At 57.2% G+C, this 16,131-nt stretch overlaps 2 protein-coding genes across 14 annotated transcripts; both read left to right on the forward strand.

Moving 5' to 3' along the window:
• Nucleotides 1–3,264: 3,264 nt before the first annotated feature.
• On the forward strand, nt 3,265–7,881 carry PTMS (parathymosin). The gene is made up of 5 exons (XM_045364651.2): nt 3,265–3,658; nt 6,537–6,608; nt 6,850–6,928; nt 7,086–7,147; nt 7,321–7,881. Exons 1-5 carry the CDS (start codon nt 3,614–3,616, stop codon nt 7,369–7,371), a joined length of 309 nt encoding a protein of 102 aa, XP_045220586.1. The 5' UTR covers nt 3,265–3,613; the 3' UTR covers nt 7,372–7,881.
• Nucleotides 7,882–9,111: 1,230 nt separating this feature from the next.
• Nucleotides 9,112–15,315, forward strand: LAG3 (lymphocyte activating 3). Of its 13 annotated transcripts, none has more exons than XM_074006197.1 (8): nt 9,112–9,354; nt 10,097–10,244; nt 10,579–10,919; nt 11,475–11,744; nt 12,153–12,428; nt 14,118–14,360; nt 14,643–14,773; nt 15,098–15,315. In XM_074006197.1, the coding sequence occupies exons 3-8, from the start codon at nt 10,886–10,888 to the stop codon at nt 15,248–15,250; spliced, it is 1,107 nt and encodes a 368-aa protein (XP_073862298.1). In that variant the 5' UTR covers nt 9,112–9,354; nt 10,097–10,244; nt 10,579–10,885; the 3' UTR covers nt 15,251–15,315. The 13 variants fall into 13 exon arrangements, with proteins under 13 accessions (XP_073862298.1, XP_073862299.1, XP_073862300.1 ...); XM_074006198.1 differs by having other exon boundaries at nt 10,579–10,883; XM_045364643.3 differs by lacking the exon at nt 9,112–9,354 and adding an exon at nt 9,731–9,812.
• The last annotated feature ends 816 nt before the right edge of the window (nt 15,316–16,131 follow it).

Consider the following 16,131-nt stretch of genomic DNA (forward strand, 5'->3'; position numbering starts at 1 on the left):
CATGATCGAAGTTAGGCTAATTTAGGTCTTCCTCTAGGACTCCTTCTCCTTTCAACTCTCCACTGACTTTCATTTTGAAAAGTTTTAGATTGGAAAAAAAAAAAAAAAAAGCAAAGGAAAATGGGGGAAATGGGGGATAGAAAATGAGGTCACTGGGAATGGAAGGGGGATAAAATAAAACAAGGAGTGAAGATAACTCCCCCAACTTTCAAGTCTGTCTTCCAAGGCCTTGAATGATAACTAGGCCTTCCTTACCCCTTAACCAATAGGAGAAATAGGCACACTGAAAAAAATCCAGGAAGCTGGAGAGAGGGAAGAATTCACCAAGAATGAGATGGAAATAACTAGAATTGAACACTTCCCACACATGGTATCAAGGTAAATTTCTAGGATGTCAGGCCAGAAGTCATCGTTTCCGGGGGGCTCAGACCTTCGTTGTTCTCACCTGGTCACTTTTTTCCCACTTTCAGAAAATGTGTAAGAAGCACATGTTTCCCCCATTCAACTAGTGGGAGAAATTCTCAATTGGACTGTAGAGTAAGGTAATTCTAGGAATAGGCAAGCCTCCACAAAGCCTCAGAAATAGTTCCATGGAGAAAAGCAAACACAGGCATTTAACACCGTTGGCCCCAGAGGCTTGAGGCTAACCCCTAGGACTGTCGGGTGGCTTTCAGATCCCACTCACTCCACATTCATCCCAAGTCTCACTTCCAGCTTCTTTCTCATGAAGCCAAGACTTCAGAAGACTGGCTTGTTGTCCAACCAGAGAGAGAAGGCTAAAGGATGCTTCATCCACGCAGGAAAGGAATTCGATCCAGGCCTCCAGCTTCCTAGACCTTTTCCCTGGGGTCCCTCGGACCCTAGTGTCCAAGCTCTTAGATTCTCAAGGCACTCCCTTGGGCTTTGGGGCAGGATTCCCATTCTCTGCCTCTCCATCTCTCTGGAATTTTCCACTGCAGCTGCCTCTGCTCCCAGACACCCCTCCCTGGGCAAAATTCCCGGCTCCCTCCGCCTCCCCTTCCCTAATCACACCTCATTCCCACCCCCAGCCCTGAGGCCCAGCCCACAGTCCGGCCCACAGCCCACGCTAACCCTGGTGGTCCCAGTTAGAGAAGTGGGAGGCCAGGCCCCTTATGGAAGGGTGAGAGGGAGTGTCCCAGCCTCTCTTTAGGGCGGGGAGAAGGGACACTGGAGGGGCTGGTCCCCTGTGGGGCTGGAGTTGGGGGAGTGGCCCATCTCACATCCCCATATAAGGCAGGGCAAGCAGTTAGGCTTCTGGATTGGCTGATTCAAATGAGCATTCCACCTGGCAACAGGGTTTCTATTGGCTATCAGGAAAAATAGGAGGAAGGTGGATGGAGGTTGTTGGTGGCGGTGATTGGAGGGGGGAGGGGAGTGGAGGTGACCGGAGTGGGGGGCGGTTACCAGGGCAACAGGGTAAGAGCCCAGCAGGGTGTCCGAGACAGCAGGCGGGGCTGGGAGGTGGAGTGGAGGGAAAAGGAAAGGAAGGCGGGAGGGAGAGGAAAGAGCCTGATGGGGAGGGAGCGAGACTGGGAGACTGGGTTGGTTGGGGGGGGAGTAGCAAAGGATCGAGGAGAGGGAGATAAATGAAGCAAGAGGAGTACAGAGATGGAGATGGTGAGAGACGGCTGAAGACATCAGCCAGTGAGTCAGAGAAACAGATTGAGAGAGGGACATGGAAAGATCTCAGAAAAGATAGAGTCCGGCAAGGAAAAATCCTGGGTGGGGCCCCAAGATTTTTGAGGAGACTGAGAATGAAATATTGATAGAAAAGTCAGAAAGAGAAACTGGGAGGCGTGTACATCAAGGGACCAAAAGATGGTGTATTTAAGCACTCCAATACAAAATAATGATAATGATCATCAAAATGGTTTTTTATTAATAAAATGAAAATAAGATGAGGAATAATGATAATGACAGACAAATATAGGAGTGCACGCACACCAAAGGACTTTTTCCAAACCCCAGCCTTCCACCCCGTCCACCTTCCTGACCTTTAATACACAACCCAGCCCCTGTTCCCTTCTGAAATCCCAAGCTTTTCAAAATGACTCAAAGATACCGAGATTGAGGGCGAGGAGCTGAGGATGTCTGGAATAGGGTGGGGCTGGAACTCCAGACCTGGACCTGTATTATATTTGCAAAGGAGGCAAATATAACCCAGAAAGGCTAGGGAAGATGGCAGCAGAGGAATGAGAAAAGCTAACGGACGGCAAATGTAAAAAATGAGGACAGAAAGAGGAGTTGAGGAAAGCCAGCCAAGAATAGAGGGCCAGGTGCCTGACTCAGATAAGACAAGAGCAGGGTTGTCTGGGAAAGGTAGGGAAAGAGACCAGAGGTGTAAGGGCAGAAGAGGGTCAGTAAGGAGTGCAGAGGTGTAAGGGCAGAAGAGGGTCAGTAAGGAGTGGAGAAGAGGTGAGAGAAGAATGGGAGCGATTCGAGTTATAATTGGTTGTGAGGGAGGGGTCTGGGTACAGATGACTGAGGACAGATGAAGAGAAATAGAAGGACCAGGCGAATAAAAGTGAGGTGACAGGCGAATAAGAGAGGTAGAAGATGGAGGAGAGCTGGAAGCAAAGGAGACCAGGGGCCTGACTCCCTCCAGCTCACAGCACGGGGACAGGAAGGCAGGCACCCGGCAAGGGTCACAAGTGTCAATCTGGCGGGAGGGAAGGCTGGGCCGCCCTTTCTGCCCTCCCATCCCTCAAGGCCATCCAGAGAATGTGGATGGAGGATGAGAGGGGGAAATCCGGCGTGGTGTGGAAGGAGCGCCCGAACCCTATTCCTCTTCTTTAAGCTTTTGGTTTCTCAAATACCTGCCCTATCTTCCCATCTGCTCCCCTCACCCCACCCTTTGACAAAATCCCAGGGCTTTTTTTGGGGTCAGTAGGATTCTGGCCACCTCTCCAGTCCGCCCCCAAAAGCCAGACTCCACATTCGCAGGCAGTAGGTTGGGATTTGGAAAGGTGCCTCCCCGCAGGAACCCCACCCCTTCCCACCTCCTCGCCCCACTCTTTCTCCGCGGCCGTCAGTCTCTCCATTTCCCCCTCCTGGTCTCGTCCTCCCTCCCGACTCTCTAGCTCTCCCTCCCCTCGCTTTCATCCTCCTATCCCCACCTCTCCAACCTCCTCTTTCATCCCCCTCCCCTCTCCTCTCCTCCCCGCTCCCGCCTGCCCCACCCCTGGGAAGCCCCTCCCGTCGGGCAGCGCCGCCTTATAAGCGGGTTCCCTTCCCGGGGGCGGCAGCGGCTGGTCGGCGGCAGCTCTGCTGGTGCGGGGGTGGCAAGCCCGGGACCGAGCGACCGCGGCCGAGCGCGCCGGCCACCGCCTGCACCGCCCTTCCGCCCGCCCTCCGGACGGCCGCAGCCCTGCGGGTCTCCGCTCCAGACCCACCCCCGCCCCACCCCGCGCGCCTCTGCCGCCTCTTCCAGAGACCCAGCTTGCCGAGCGGCCGCCGCTGCCGCTGTCGCCGCCGCCGCCGCCACCGCGCCAGGTTCCGGCCGCGGCCACCCTCCGCCGTCCAGGGCCCCTCCGTCTCGGCTCCGGGACCCCGGCTCCCCGCCAGCCCCGGCCCCGGCCCCGGCACCGGCACCATGTCGGAGAAAAGCGTGGAGGCAGCGGCCGAGTTGAGCGCCAAGGTACGGGCGGGGGCAGCGGCGGCCCGGACTTCGCGTGGCCCTGGGGCCCGGCGCGGTCCTCCGCCCCGGGTCGCCCCCGACGGCCCCGCGCGGCCCTCGCGCCCGGGTCCTGGCGGACCCCACTGCGCCCTCCCACCGCTCCCCGGCCCGGAGCTGCCTTCCCGGCTCCGCGCGGCTAGCGCCAGCGCCCTCTAGCTGCCCTGCGCGCACCACGGCGCCCGGCCTCGCCGCTCCGGTCGCGCCGGCCCCCGCAGCCGTCCCCACCCCTCTTCGGCCCCACCTCGCTGACCGGATCCCGTCCGGCTTTCCGTCCCAACGCCCCGAGTCTCACTTTGCCGCGCCCCCTCCCTGCGCCCCGCTGCCGCGTCTCTCCTTGCAACCCGACCTCACCTTTCCTCGCTAAGCGGTTTGAGATCCTCAAGTGTAAACAGGACTCTCCCTGGAGGCTACTCCTCCCGGCCCCTCCCCGCGGCCCGACCGTCGCTCGCTTCTCTCCCCGGACGGCGGCTGCCTCTGTTTTCTCGTTCCCTCCCCTCAGCTGGCTTTCAGCTTTATTTTTTCTTCATCGTCCCTTTCCCACATACACACTGGAAGAATCTCGAATTCCTAAAAATTAGAAGCGGGGCAGGAATAGCCTTCGAAAAAGCCGAGGCTGGGCATTGCATGGCATTGCGTCGAGCTGTCCTCGCCCTCATCAGCTCCCTTCCCCTGCCCCATCCGTTCGCCCTTGCTTCTCTTCCAGCCTTCTCTAATTTCCCCAGGGAACCTTCGGAGTGTCGCTTTGGGAAATTAACGCGGCCGGGGTTTGGGGGCTGGGAGCCCTATCTTGTGTGTGTATGTGTGTGGCGGGGCGGGTTGGGGCGCGGTGGTTGCTGAGGGGCCGTCACACTGGTCTCCCGGAGGCCAGCGAAGTGAAACGGGGGGAGCCAATGGGATTAACGGCGGTGGGAGAGGGGCTGTGTGCGATCTGCCAAGGTGCGCCCGTGTGGCCCTCCGGCGGGCTGTGCGGTGGCATGTGACTTCACTGAGTAGGTGTCTTTGTATGTCTGAAATCCAGCGAGTGTGTGGGACTGCCCGTGTCAGTTACATGTGTGCATGTGGAGACGTAGATTTTCTGGAGCCATGTTGTCGCTTTGTGAGTGTTAAGTGGCTCCGCTTTGCTCCCGTGCTGTCTCAAGAGTGTGTACCAGAATGGCCCAGCGCTGGGCCATGTGTCTCCCATCGCGTGGGTGCCCCTCTCTGTGCATCGCTGTCGGCCGGTGTAGGTGTGTGTGCCTGTCTTGAGTAAATGAGGCCAGAGGGCCGCTTAGCAGAAGACCTAGGGCCCAGGTCACATATTCTCCTGGAAAAGGGATCATGGAAGGACAGTGACCAGAAGGACAGAACAGGGGAGGAGAGGGCCCGGCCTCTTGAACTTTGGTCTCTGGTATTCTCACTCCCTCCCTCCATCAGCCCAGATGGGAAAGTCAGGCCAGGGCCCTACAGACTTCTGGTGCTGGGGCTCCCAGAGAGAAGCTGACCAGCTCCTTGCTCTCCTGGCCCAGGATGTAGGGAAGAGCCCACTAGGTAGTGGAAATGCCATACTGACCTTGTGGCACAGAAATGAAGACCTCACGGTGGGGTGGAAGGGCAGCCTCGCTGGAGTGAGGGTGAAGAGTTCTCAGCTACCCTTAAAGGGAGAAGGGAATTGAGTGCCCCTCAGGTCAGGCGTTCTGCACCGGGCTCCTCTCCTATCCCCTATCCTGTTCCAGAAAAGACCCCCCTCCCAGGGTGATCTCACACAGGAGACTTCCATTCACATGGAATCAGATACACAGCATGGCACACCAACACCAGATCAGATCACACAAGGACACCTACCGTGTTACACTGTGCCTGCCAAGGAGTGGGTGGGGAGAGGACTGGAATCTGAATTGGGAGGCTAGTGTAGTGTCCAGAAGGGACTCACATGGGCATCTCCCGCTGCCATATCAGCACAGGATGTCATCCTATGCCTGCTAGGATCTTGGGGTGAAGGAGAGGGGCTGGCCGGTGGGAGGGTCCACTAGACAGGTGCCTCCCTCTTCTCCATTCCTGTCCCACCCCAGTCACAGACCTTGTTTGTTGCTCTCTCCTTGTCTCCCGTGCCTGCTACTCTTCCCCTCCTTGTTTTCTCTCCTACTTCACCTACATTTCCACTGGAAATGCTACTTCCACTCTTCCACTACACCCATGCATACATCATGGGAGGCAGGAAGAAGGAAACTACTTGAACTGTTTTGGGGTGGGGAGGGCAGAAAGTGGGAGGGGTGCTAGGAATGTGCTCAGGTGCTCTCCCTATCTCTGGTAGTGTTTGGCCAAGTAGGGGCCTGAGGATTAGGGAGACACAGACGGAGAGAAACAAAGACCTTAGAAGCTGAAGGGGAAGCTGGGAGGGATGCCCAGGAGAGAGAGTCCTCAGGAAAAGGCCCCAGAGGTAGACAAAAGGCAGAGCTGGGCGGGCAGTGGGGGGCAGGCCAGGGAGGCGGAGGGACACAGGAGGGGGTGGGGCACTGAGGCTGCAAGCAGATGGAGAGGATTTGCTTTGCTGAGCTGAACTCTTCAGCCAGTGAGGTTTGGGAGAACTTGATGGGGGTGGGGATCGTTACCCTGGTTGCCAGCTCCTGCTTCTTCATCCCTTTCCCACCCCACCTTGGGTCTTGGGGAAGGAGGTGTTTGGTCTCAACCCCTTCATGGCCCTAATGTAAGGACCCCGGGGCCCCTATTCTGTCTCTAAGTTATGGCCACCTTTTCAGTTCATACTCCTCTAAGTTCACTACAGAGGGAGGACGGGGGCTGCAGGGACTTAGGGGCTGCAAGCCATTTGTGGTGAGAAAGGTGACCTCTTTCTCCCTTGCAGGACCTGAAGGAGAAGAAGGAGAAGGTGGAGGAGAAGGCAAGCCGGAAAGAGCGAAAGAAAGAAGTGGTGGAGGTGTGGAGGGGTCAGGGAGAGGACCACATCTACCCTACCATCTTCCAATCATCTCATCCTTCCTCCACTTTCCTTCTGAGGGTGCTGGGTCCTGCCCTTGCACTGAGCCCTCTCATCCTTGCTGCCCCACCCTGAGGCCCCTCCCAAGTCCTTTTCTCACCCAGTCTCCCCTCCCATTGGTGGTAATGGTGGGCAGGGCATGCAGCCAGCCTGAGGCTACTCCCTCTCCTGGTCCCCACAGGAGGAGGAGAACGGGGCTGAGGAGGAAGAAGAAGAAACTGCTGAGGATGGAGAGGAGGAAGATGAAGGGGAAGAAGAAGGTGGGGAGGGGCAGGGGAGGCTGGGCTGGCAAAGTCTGGGCTCCAATGAGCAGAGTCAGGGTGGGTTTGAAGACCTGAAGCAGGGCTAAGGGCAACCACAGGGGGTCTGTGCCGGAGCTTCCTGCCCTTCCCCAATGACCCATTTCTGGCTCCTCAGATGAGGAAGAAGAAGAAGAGGATGACGAAGGGCCCGCGCTGAAGAGAGCTGCCGAAGAGGAGGTTTGGGCTGGGTTGCTGGGCCTGAGGGGCTGTCAGGGATGCAGCCGGGCTGGGCGCCCTTTGGATTTGGACCCAGATACCTGTGCAGCAGGGGTGGGGGCTGGAACAGGACCGGGACAGGGGGAGGTCTCCCCTCCCATTTTACAACTCCCCCATTCTCTCCCTCTCCACAGGATGAAGCTGATCCCAAGCGGCAGAAGACAGAAAATGGGGCATCGGCGTGAGCCCCTGCCAACAGGCTGGGGTTGGGAGGCCTCTCTGGGCCTGGAGGTGGGGGTGGGGGCAGACAAGTCCAGCCACTGTTCACCTGGCTCCCTGCTCTGGGCCCTGCACCAGAGCTGCCACCCTCTTCTTTCTCCCCAGCCTTCTCATTTCCGCCTTTCCAGACACTGCGCCCTCCACCCTCACTCTGCCATTGTTCCACCTCCTGACCTGCTCCATCTGAGCTCCCCAGCTGGCCCCCAATTGCTCCTCTCTCTCTTTGCTCTCTTTCTCCCTCCCCTACCAGCCCCGTCCTTCCTCTGGTAGCCTCTCCCACCTAACCTCTGCATCCCCCAGCCTCATGTCCTGCCCCATCCCTATCCTGCCTGACCCCTGGATCTCCCTCAGATCCCCTCTTCTCAGACAGCGCCAGGCCGGGGTGGGGCCGGGGTTGGGGCCGAGCCCCACAGCTGCCCCCCTCCCCTCCCTTTTTGTATAATTTAATAAAGAAATGGTCGCGCTTCTGTTTTTAACCTGTCTCCTGCTTTCCCGGGGGGGTCCAGTCAGTGCGACAAAAGGGTAGAGAAGGGATGAGGGTGGCTGACCTCACATTCTGCCAGGACCCTTCCCTTTGATACCAAAGCAGCAGCACACTCCTGCCACCCACGACTCAAGAAGACAAGAGCAGCCCTCCAGGGGTGGCCCGGAGCCCAGCTCTTCTGAGAGCTGACTTACGTCCTGTTTTGGATTCTCAGGGATGCTCCTCCCCAGCAATACACACTTCCCTGCTAACCCACACAAGACCTAGACACTGCTGAGCCCAGTGGAAAGCTACCAGCTCTATTGTGCTGAACCAGGCACAGAGAAACAGCCCAGAAACAGGAAGTCCTGCCCCTGAGCTGGGAGAGGGCTGGTAGTCCTGGGTCTCAGCCTCCTAGGATCTGGAGTGAGCTGCTGGGCATCAGAGATGCCCTTTGCCTGGCACAGAAGAGAGCTCCTTCCAGTCAAGCAGGGAAATCCTGGGCCTCTTGTCGTTCCCAGGTCAGCTGTATGTTTCGTCACCTGCCCTCCCACTCTCCCTGGGCTGGGCTGGGGAGCGGGAGTTGTATGACTCTTGTCAGTCTTGGGCCCTCCCTAGTCCCACTGCCTCTGTTTCCCCTGAGTGTGATCTCTGTTAGGAGATTGCTGAGATTTCTGCATTTCTCCATCTCTGCATGACCCTTGCCCTCTCCCCTCAGTTCGGAACCTCTGGATTGGAGAATGCTTCTGAGTGCATGGGGGCCGCAGCTGGAGTGGGGAGGGGTGTTGACTCATCAACAGCATCATTTGTCCCAGGAGACTCCCTTAACTCATTCAAGGTCAGGATTAAACACTCTCCCGCACACAGGTACACTCACAGCTTTTATCTTCACACTCCCTAACCTTGGCAAATTGTACAATTTCTTGGAAGCTCAGTTTCCTCATCTGTACAATGGGGAAAATTACTAGATTTCATGAATTACTATAAGTGTCCTATACAGTGCTTAGCACGTAATGAAGCCTCAATACAATGTAGTTACTCTCCATGCCCCGCAAAGCTGGCACGCCTCGCCTTAGACCTACCATGTTTTAGGGTGCAGTAAAGCTTCCTGTCCACCATGTTCCCAGGAAACATTGTACTGATGGGTGGAAAGGCCGGTCTAAAGGGGTCACGAAGTTCTGGGAGGTTAAGAGAATGAGGGAGGAGATTAAGCAACAAGGAAAGAGCTTGCCAAGAAGGAAGTGTGAATATTGGGACTGAGGAGGCAGCTTGGAGATGGGCAAGGGGGCAGTTTCAGGCAGAAATGGTGCGTGGCCGCAGAAGGTCCCTGGCAGAGGGAGCAGTCTGGAAGGTGGGGCAGAGGCGGGGAGGGGGAGGTGGGGAGACCCAGGACTGAGGAAGTAAACAAGGGGAGCGCCACCACAGAGGTGGAGGGTGCTGTTGCTGGGAATCAGCCCCCTCAGACTTTCCACTGCGAAGTGAAACCGTAAGCCCTGGGGTGCGGGGGGCGGGCAGGGAGGAGGGGAAGTGGGGAAGGTGGAGGGAAGGCCGGGCACAGGGGTGAAGGCCCGGAGAACGGCATCCCAGTCACGACAGCCACTTTGCTCTGTCTGCTCTCTGCCACGGCTCTGCTCTGTTCCCTGGGACACCCCCCCCACCTCCTCAGGCTGCCTGATCTGCCCAGCTTTCCTCTGGATTCTGGCCTCTGGTCATCCCTCCCCACCCTCTCTCCAAGGCTCTCTCCTGGTCTCCCTTCTTCTAGATCCTCTTCCTCCACCTCCCTATCTGCAGAACTTCTCCTTTGCCCCCCCCACCCCCTACCACTGCCCACTTTCCTTTTCTGACCTCCTTTTGGAGGGCTCAGTGCTGCCCAGACCATAGGAGAGATGTGGGAGGCTCAGTTCCTGGGCTTGCTGTTTCTGCAGCCGCTCTGGGTGGCTCCAGGTAAAGCGGGGATGGCGGGAGGGTTGACCTCCGGCCCCACAGGAGGGGACCAGCAGGGATCTCTGTGGCCACAAAGGTTCTGAGGTCCTTAGCTCTGTGGTGGATTCTTCTAATCCCTTTTATGGACAGTCCTTCCACCCCCAAAGCCTCTCTGGGCAGAGAAGGGACAGAAACCCAAGCTCTTCCTGCACCCTGTTTCTCCCTCGGGAAGCACCCAGGCTCATTCTCTACCCCTGCCTCTCGGCTCACGCCCCCTCCCCTTGGCCTCTCTTTTGCTCACCTAGTGAAGCCTCCCCAGCCAGGGGCTGAGATCTCGGTGGTGTGGGCCCAGGAGGGGGCTCCTGCCCAGCTCCCCTGCAGCCCCACAATCCCCCTCCAGGATCTCAGCCTTCTGCGAAGAGCAGGGGTCACTTGGCAGCATCAACCAGACAGGTATGCACCCCAAACCTGGGCAACAGGACCCCCGAATCCAGCACTCACAACCCAACACCCATGCCGGTCCTCTGTCCCCTACCCTGAGGTGCCACTCCCTCTGAAGCCAGTGACCCAGTCTCCCTGCCCTCGCCCGCACCGTTCCTGCCCTTGCTCTGCAATACCCTCACACCTGCATCCCTTCTCTCCGGAAGGGGATGCTGCCAGTCCAACAGAGGGGTCGGGGGTGAGAGGACGGTTGGTGGTCAAGATAACTCTCGGGGCGGGCTTCCTCATCCTCAACAGGTGGCTGCCTGCCCCTGAACTTCTCAACTCCATTCTCTTTCCCGCCCAGTGGCCCGCCAGCTCCCGCCCCCGGCCACCCCCCGGCCCCTGGCCATCGCCCGGCGGCGCCCTACTCTTGGGGGCCCAGGCCCCGCCGCTACACGGTGCTGAGCGTGGGTCCTGGAGGCCTGCGCAGCGGGAGGCTGCCCCTGCAGCCCCGCGTCCAGCTGGATGAGCGCGGCCGGCAGCGCGGGGACTTCTCGCTGTGGCTGCGCCCAGCCCGGCGCGCGGACGCCGGCGAGTACCGCGCCACGGTGCACCTCAGGGACCGCGCCCTCTCCTGCCGCCTTCGTCTGCGCGTGGGCCAGGCCTCGAGTATGTGGGGCGGGACGACCGGAGAGGGGCTGGGAGGTGGGTCCCCATTCCCTGCCGCCGGGGAGGCAGGAAGGGCTGGGGCAGAGGCTGCGCTCTAGGCCGTGTCCGAGAGCTCCCAGAAGAGTAGAGGAAGGGGGTGGGCGGCCTGCTGGAGTGGAAGGGGCCCCCCGAAGCACGTGTATGGGGGGCCCTGTGGAGAGATTGTGTCAGCCCCGAGCTCCCCTTCTCCCACCCACGCGGGAGTGCCCAGAGGCGGGCGGAGCGGGGAGAGCACGGGGCTAGAGTGATTCATTTCAGATATCTGTGGCTCAGGGGGTGGGCTTCGCAGGGATCCAGGCCAGGAGAACGGCAAGGGTGGCTGATGCCAAGTAAATTCCAGGCAAGGGACAGGGGAAAGTAGCCCTGGGGACTCTTGGGGATCCACTTTATGCACCTCCAGGTGCTGGGAGCTGAGATGGGGAGAGGGTGATTCGAGAGAGAAGACAAGTCTAAAGCCAGGTTCCTGTTTCCAGGAGCTTCCAGCTTGGCAGTCCTGCTGTGTTGGGAAATTGTTTCCAGTGGGCTGATCAAGTCTTCTTTATCCTTGCACAGTGACTGCCAGCCCCCCAGGGTCTCTCAGGACCTCTGACTGGGTCATTTTGAACTGCTCCTTCAGCCGCCCTGACCGCCCAGCCTCTGTGCATTGGTTCCGGAGCCGTGGCCAGGGCCGAGTCCCCGTCCAGGGGTCCCCCCATCACCACTTAGCGGAAAGCTTCCTCTTCCTGCCCCATGTCGGCCCCATGGACTCTGGGCTCTGGGGCTGCATCCTCACCTACAGAGATGGCTTCAATGTCTCCATCATGTATAACCTCACTGTTCTGGGTAACTCCCCCACTCTGCTTCACACTTTACCACAACCCCTTCCTGCCCCCCTTGTCACCTCCCCTGACTATGGGTCCCCAAACCAGGTTCTCGGCAGCCAGTGGCCTACATCATTGCTGTGGGCCTCACTGTTCGACCCCCTTATATTGCTGGCAGCCTTGCAGCTGCCATCGCCCCTTCTTGCTTCTCCCATAGCCTTCCAGCATCATTGCCAGCCTTCCCTCTCCTTCTGGCTAAGCCCACTTGCTGGGTTTCTGCGCATCCTCAGCTCATCACCTTATTCTGCTCCTTAGCACTCTTACGAGCCAGGGCATCTCCTGCACTCTTCTGCCTCCCTTCCCTGCAGCCCCAGCACTCCCTCCCCACTGCAGCACCCAGCTTTAAATTTGGATTTTCTTTTCTCTTCAGGTCTGGAGCCCGCAACTCCCTTGACAGTGTACGCTGGAGCAGGTTCCAGGGTGGAGCTGCCCTGCCGCCTGCCTCCTGCTGTGGGGACCCAGTCTTTCCTTACTGCCAAGTGGGCTCCTCCTGGGGGAGGCCCTGACCTCCTGGTGGCTGGAGACAATGGCGACTTTACCCTTCGACTAGAGGATGTAAGCCAGGCCCAGGCTGGGACCTACATCTGCCATATCCGTCTACAGGGACAGCAGCTCAATGCCACTGTCACATTGGCAATCATCACAGGTCAGCCTCACATGGGAAAGGAGTAGCTCCCCTCCCAGGGGAGAAAGAACAGGGAGGAAGGGCTGGCGGGGCAAAGACTGAGCAAACCCACCCAGTGGGTGATGCCAGGCCACTGGGCACAAGTTCCTGAGCCTGCCCATCTCGGCCCCCACTTTTCTCACCCCCATAATAAAGAATCGAAACTGAAAATCTCCTCTTGAGTCACAAGATAAAAGTTCCACTGTTCTCTATGGGACTCCCCTGCTCTCAATTGGCGGGAGGGTCTGGGAAGTTAGAAGGAAAGGTGACAAAAATTCCAAATGGTTCAAAAGAGGTAGAAAATATTTCTAGAACCCTTTTCTACTTTGCAGACAGGGCTTGGGTTAAAGTTGCAGGAAGTGGCCTAGATTTGGGAGGAGTTAATAAATCCGTCCCTTGGTCAGCAAATACTTACTGAGTAAGGGTTTTCCAAGATGGTATAAAACAAACACAGAAAAAATAATACTCAGAGAGTATGTGTTGACTGGTTGATAACTATCAGCCATGACAGATTACTATGTCTGCAGCACTCACCTGCGGTCACTAAGTAGTAGCACCCCATGGCAGGTGCTTAATAATGTATAGAGATTGAATGAATACATGAACATGCTAATGGATAATACATCTCCTGAAGGCCAATCCTGAGTTTTCACTTGCTTTCTGGATACCTCTAACTAGATATTCTACCACCTCTCAGCCGCCTCACCCTGAATCCCATCTTTTTCTACCACCAATCCCCTTGCTGACTCAGCCTGTCAGTAATCCACTGGTATCCACCCACCTCGAAACCTGGCCGCCTCCTCCCTACGTCCCATCAGTCATCAAAGCCCACCAGTTCTTTCTGTCCAATGCCTTCTTGAAGGTCAACTGTTTTATGTAGACAGCTCAATGAGAAAGATAGTTACCCCTGAAGACTTTCTCAAAACACCTGGGAAGTGCCAGACTCTGGGTCTAAACTCAGGTGTCTGCATCACCAAATCACTCTTCAGGACCCTTAGTCTCCTCCCATCTCTCACTTTACAACTTGGAGAATGCTCAGTCTCTAGATGAATGGGCCAGTTCCCTGTTCTCTATACATTCAGAAAGGGGGATGATGTTCATTCAGGGGACACCACAAGGCAGGAGACACTGATGTGAGCCATGTCATGGAAGTTGCAAAATTGTGAAGTGGACGGGGGGTCAGCTCATCTGACTGATTTTGAGGGTTCTGAGCATTTTGAGTAGAAAGTAATAAAAGAATCTGTAATAGTATTTCTTCTGTGGTCTGCCAGGGCCAGTTTGAGTGTGAAGGCAGTAGGGAGCCTGGAAATGTTTTGAGCAGGGGAAGGAGCTGACTAGAGCGTTGTCTGAACAAGATAAATGTGGCCGCCAGGGTGTGGTGGCTCACGCCTGTAATCCCAGCACTTTGAGAGGCTGAGGCAGGAAGAACACTTGAGTCCAGAAGTTCCAGACTAGCCTGGGCAACATGGTGAAAACCCATCTGTATAAAATTTAACAAAAAATTAAATAGAAAGAAAAAGATGAATGTGGCCATGACCCCTGATGTCCTTCCCCAACCTCACCTGGCCAGAACCCAAGTGAGTGCATGGTGATTGAGGCTTGGAGTTCAACCTGTGGTATCACATAAGGGGGCCAGAAACCCAAAAGATCTCTTCCTTCTACTCTTTTCAGTGACTCCCAAATCCTTTGGGTCACCTGGCTCCCTGGGGAAGCTGCTTTGTGAGGTGACTCCAGCATCTGGACAAGAACACTTTGTGTGGAGCCCCCTGAACACCCCATCCCAGAGGAGTTTCTCAGGACCATGGCTGGAGGCCCAGGAAGCCCAGCTCCTTTCCCAGCCTTGGCAATGCCAGCTGCACCAGGGGGAGACGCTTCTTGGAGCAGCAGTATACTTCACAGAACTGTCTAGCCCAGGTCCGAGGCCCCAAAATGCCAGGACCCCAATGCCACAGCAATAATCTTTATCCCCTTCCAGAACAGCCCCTGCCACCCCCATCCCAGCACTTTTCTTTCCAGACAGGGACCTGATCTCTGGCTCTTGCCTAGGGTTGACCTGTTTCCACCAATAATCAGCTGAAAGACCTGGGACAAGTCCCTTAAACTCTCTGGATCTCCTTGCATCTGTAAAGTCTGAGGGAGTGACAAAATGTCCTTTCTAGCCCTGACCCTACACCTCATCCTGTACTTTCTCCATAGGTGCACAACGCTCTGGGAGAGCCCCAGGGGCCCTCCGAGCAGGCCACCTCCCGCTCTTTCTCATCCTTGGTGTCCTTTTTCTGCTCCTTTTGGTGACTGGAGCCTTTGGCTTTCACCTTTGGAGAAGACAGGTGAGCCAGGGACGTGCCAACCCCGCTCCCCCAACAGCCCCTCCTCTTCCATCCTCAGAGTGCTGATGACACCCCTTCCTCAGGAAGGTGATCAAAGGGGACCCTGAACTTGCCCTCGGAGCCCCCCCTTCTTCATAAGCCTCTCACTCCAGGGACGGCTTGTGCCTGGGTAGGCTGGAACGGGGGTTGAGAGAAAGCCAGGACCAGATGGGGAGGGCAGGGTGGCTGAGAAAAAATAGATGGACTCAGTGTCCTTCCTAATCCGTTTCCCTTCATCCTTCTCCTCCTTCCACCCTCCATCTCTCTCTCCATCTCTTCTTACAGTGGCGACCAAGAAGATTTTCTGCCTTAGAGCAAGGGATTCACCCTCCGCAGGCTCAGAGCAAGATAGAGGAGCTCGAGCAAGAACCGGAGCTGGAACCAGAGCCGGAGCTGGAGCGCGAGCTGGGGCCTGAGCCCGAGCCGGAGCAGCTCTGACCTGGAGCTGAGGCAGCCAGCAGATCTCAGCAGCCCAGTCCAAATAAACTCCCTGTCAGCAGCAAGCCTGAGTCTAGCTCTTTCTTGTCCAAGTGAAGGTTCCCGTCTCTCCCCAGCCTCTGGGGGCTCCCTTCTCCCACCCTAGCCTCCTAACCTACTTTCCCCAGCCAGCCTCCCTCACCTTCCCCTTTTCTGTTTCTGGCTGCTTCGCGTTTCTTTCTTGGTCTCTCTCTCTCTTGCGCTCACTCTCTTTTTCTCTCTCCTGGGTAATCATTTCCCTGAAGCTCCCCCCAAAAAGACCTTGCCCCTTGCCTCCGCAGCTCTCTCCTCCGTCCTTCCACCCACCTTCCACCCACAGTGCGCTGGCTGCCCTGGTTTCCTTGATATTTTTGTCCTTTGGGTCCACCCCACCCCACGCTCAGCTGCACTTCAGCACTTGTCCTTGGCCCTCCGGCTGCAGCAGATGCGCACATATGCTCGCGCGCACGTGCACACACGCATGCACACACACACACGCACACACACACACACACACGCACACACGCGCGCGGAGGACTGCCTTGTCAAGTCTTCCAGGAGATCTGGTCTGGAAACCTCTCTGGGCAGCCGGCTGGGGCTCCTACCTCTGCCCCACCCCCCACGTTCCTCAGCCCTTGGCGGCTTTTCAGGTCCCAGGCATGAGAACACACTGCCACCCAGTGGTCAGTGTTTGTCACACCCCAACGGCGGTCACTGGGCCGGCTGCGGCAGGCCTGAGGAGTTGAACAGTGCAGTGGACAAGGCGGAGCACAGATTGCTGCGAATGCAGGCACTGCCTTTGTATTGTGTACGCTCTATGTGCAGCATATGAGTGTGCGCCCAGTGACTGTCACATGTCCTAT

Source organism: Macaca fascicularis, chromosome 11 (genome assembly GCF_037993035.2).
Source record: "Macaca fascicularis isolate 582-1 chromosome 11, T2T-MFA8v1.1".
In the NCBI taxonomy this organism is placed as follows: domain Eukaryota; kingdom Metazoa; phylum Chordata; class Mammalia; order Primates; family Cercopithecidae; genus Macaca; species Macaca fascicularis.

Excerpts from the sequence above, each read along its gene's own strand:
- PTMS (XM_045364651.2), top strand. The coding sequence starts at position 3,614 with ATGTCGGAGAAAAGCGTGGAGGCAGCGGCCGAGTTGAGCGCCAAG. Across the intron at positions 6,929-7,085 it reads AGATGAAGGGGAAGAAGAAG|ATGAGGAAGAAGAAGAAGAG; the intron begins GTGGGGAGGGGC and ends CTGGCTCCTCAG. Across the intron at positions 7,148-7,320 it reads AGAGAGCTGCCGAAGAGGAG|GATGAAGCTGATCCCAAGCG; the intron begins GTTTGGGCTGGG and ends CCCTCTCCACAG.
- LAG3 (XM_045364641.3), top strand. The coding sequence starts at position 9,934 with ATGGACAGTCCTTCCACCCCCAAAGCCTCTCTGGGCAGAGAAGGGACA. Across the intron at positions 10,245-10,578 it reads TGGCAGCATCAACCAGACAG|TGGCCCGCCAGCTCCCGCCC; the intron begins GTATGCACCCCA and ends TTTCCCGCCCAG. Across the intron at positions 14,774-15,097 it reads TTCACCTTTGGAGAAGACAG|TGGCGACCAAGAAGATTTTC; the intron begins GTGAGCCAGGGA and ends CTCTTCTTACAG.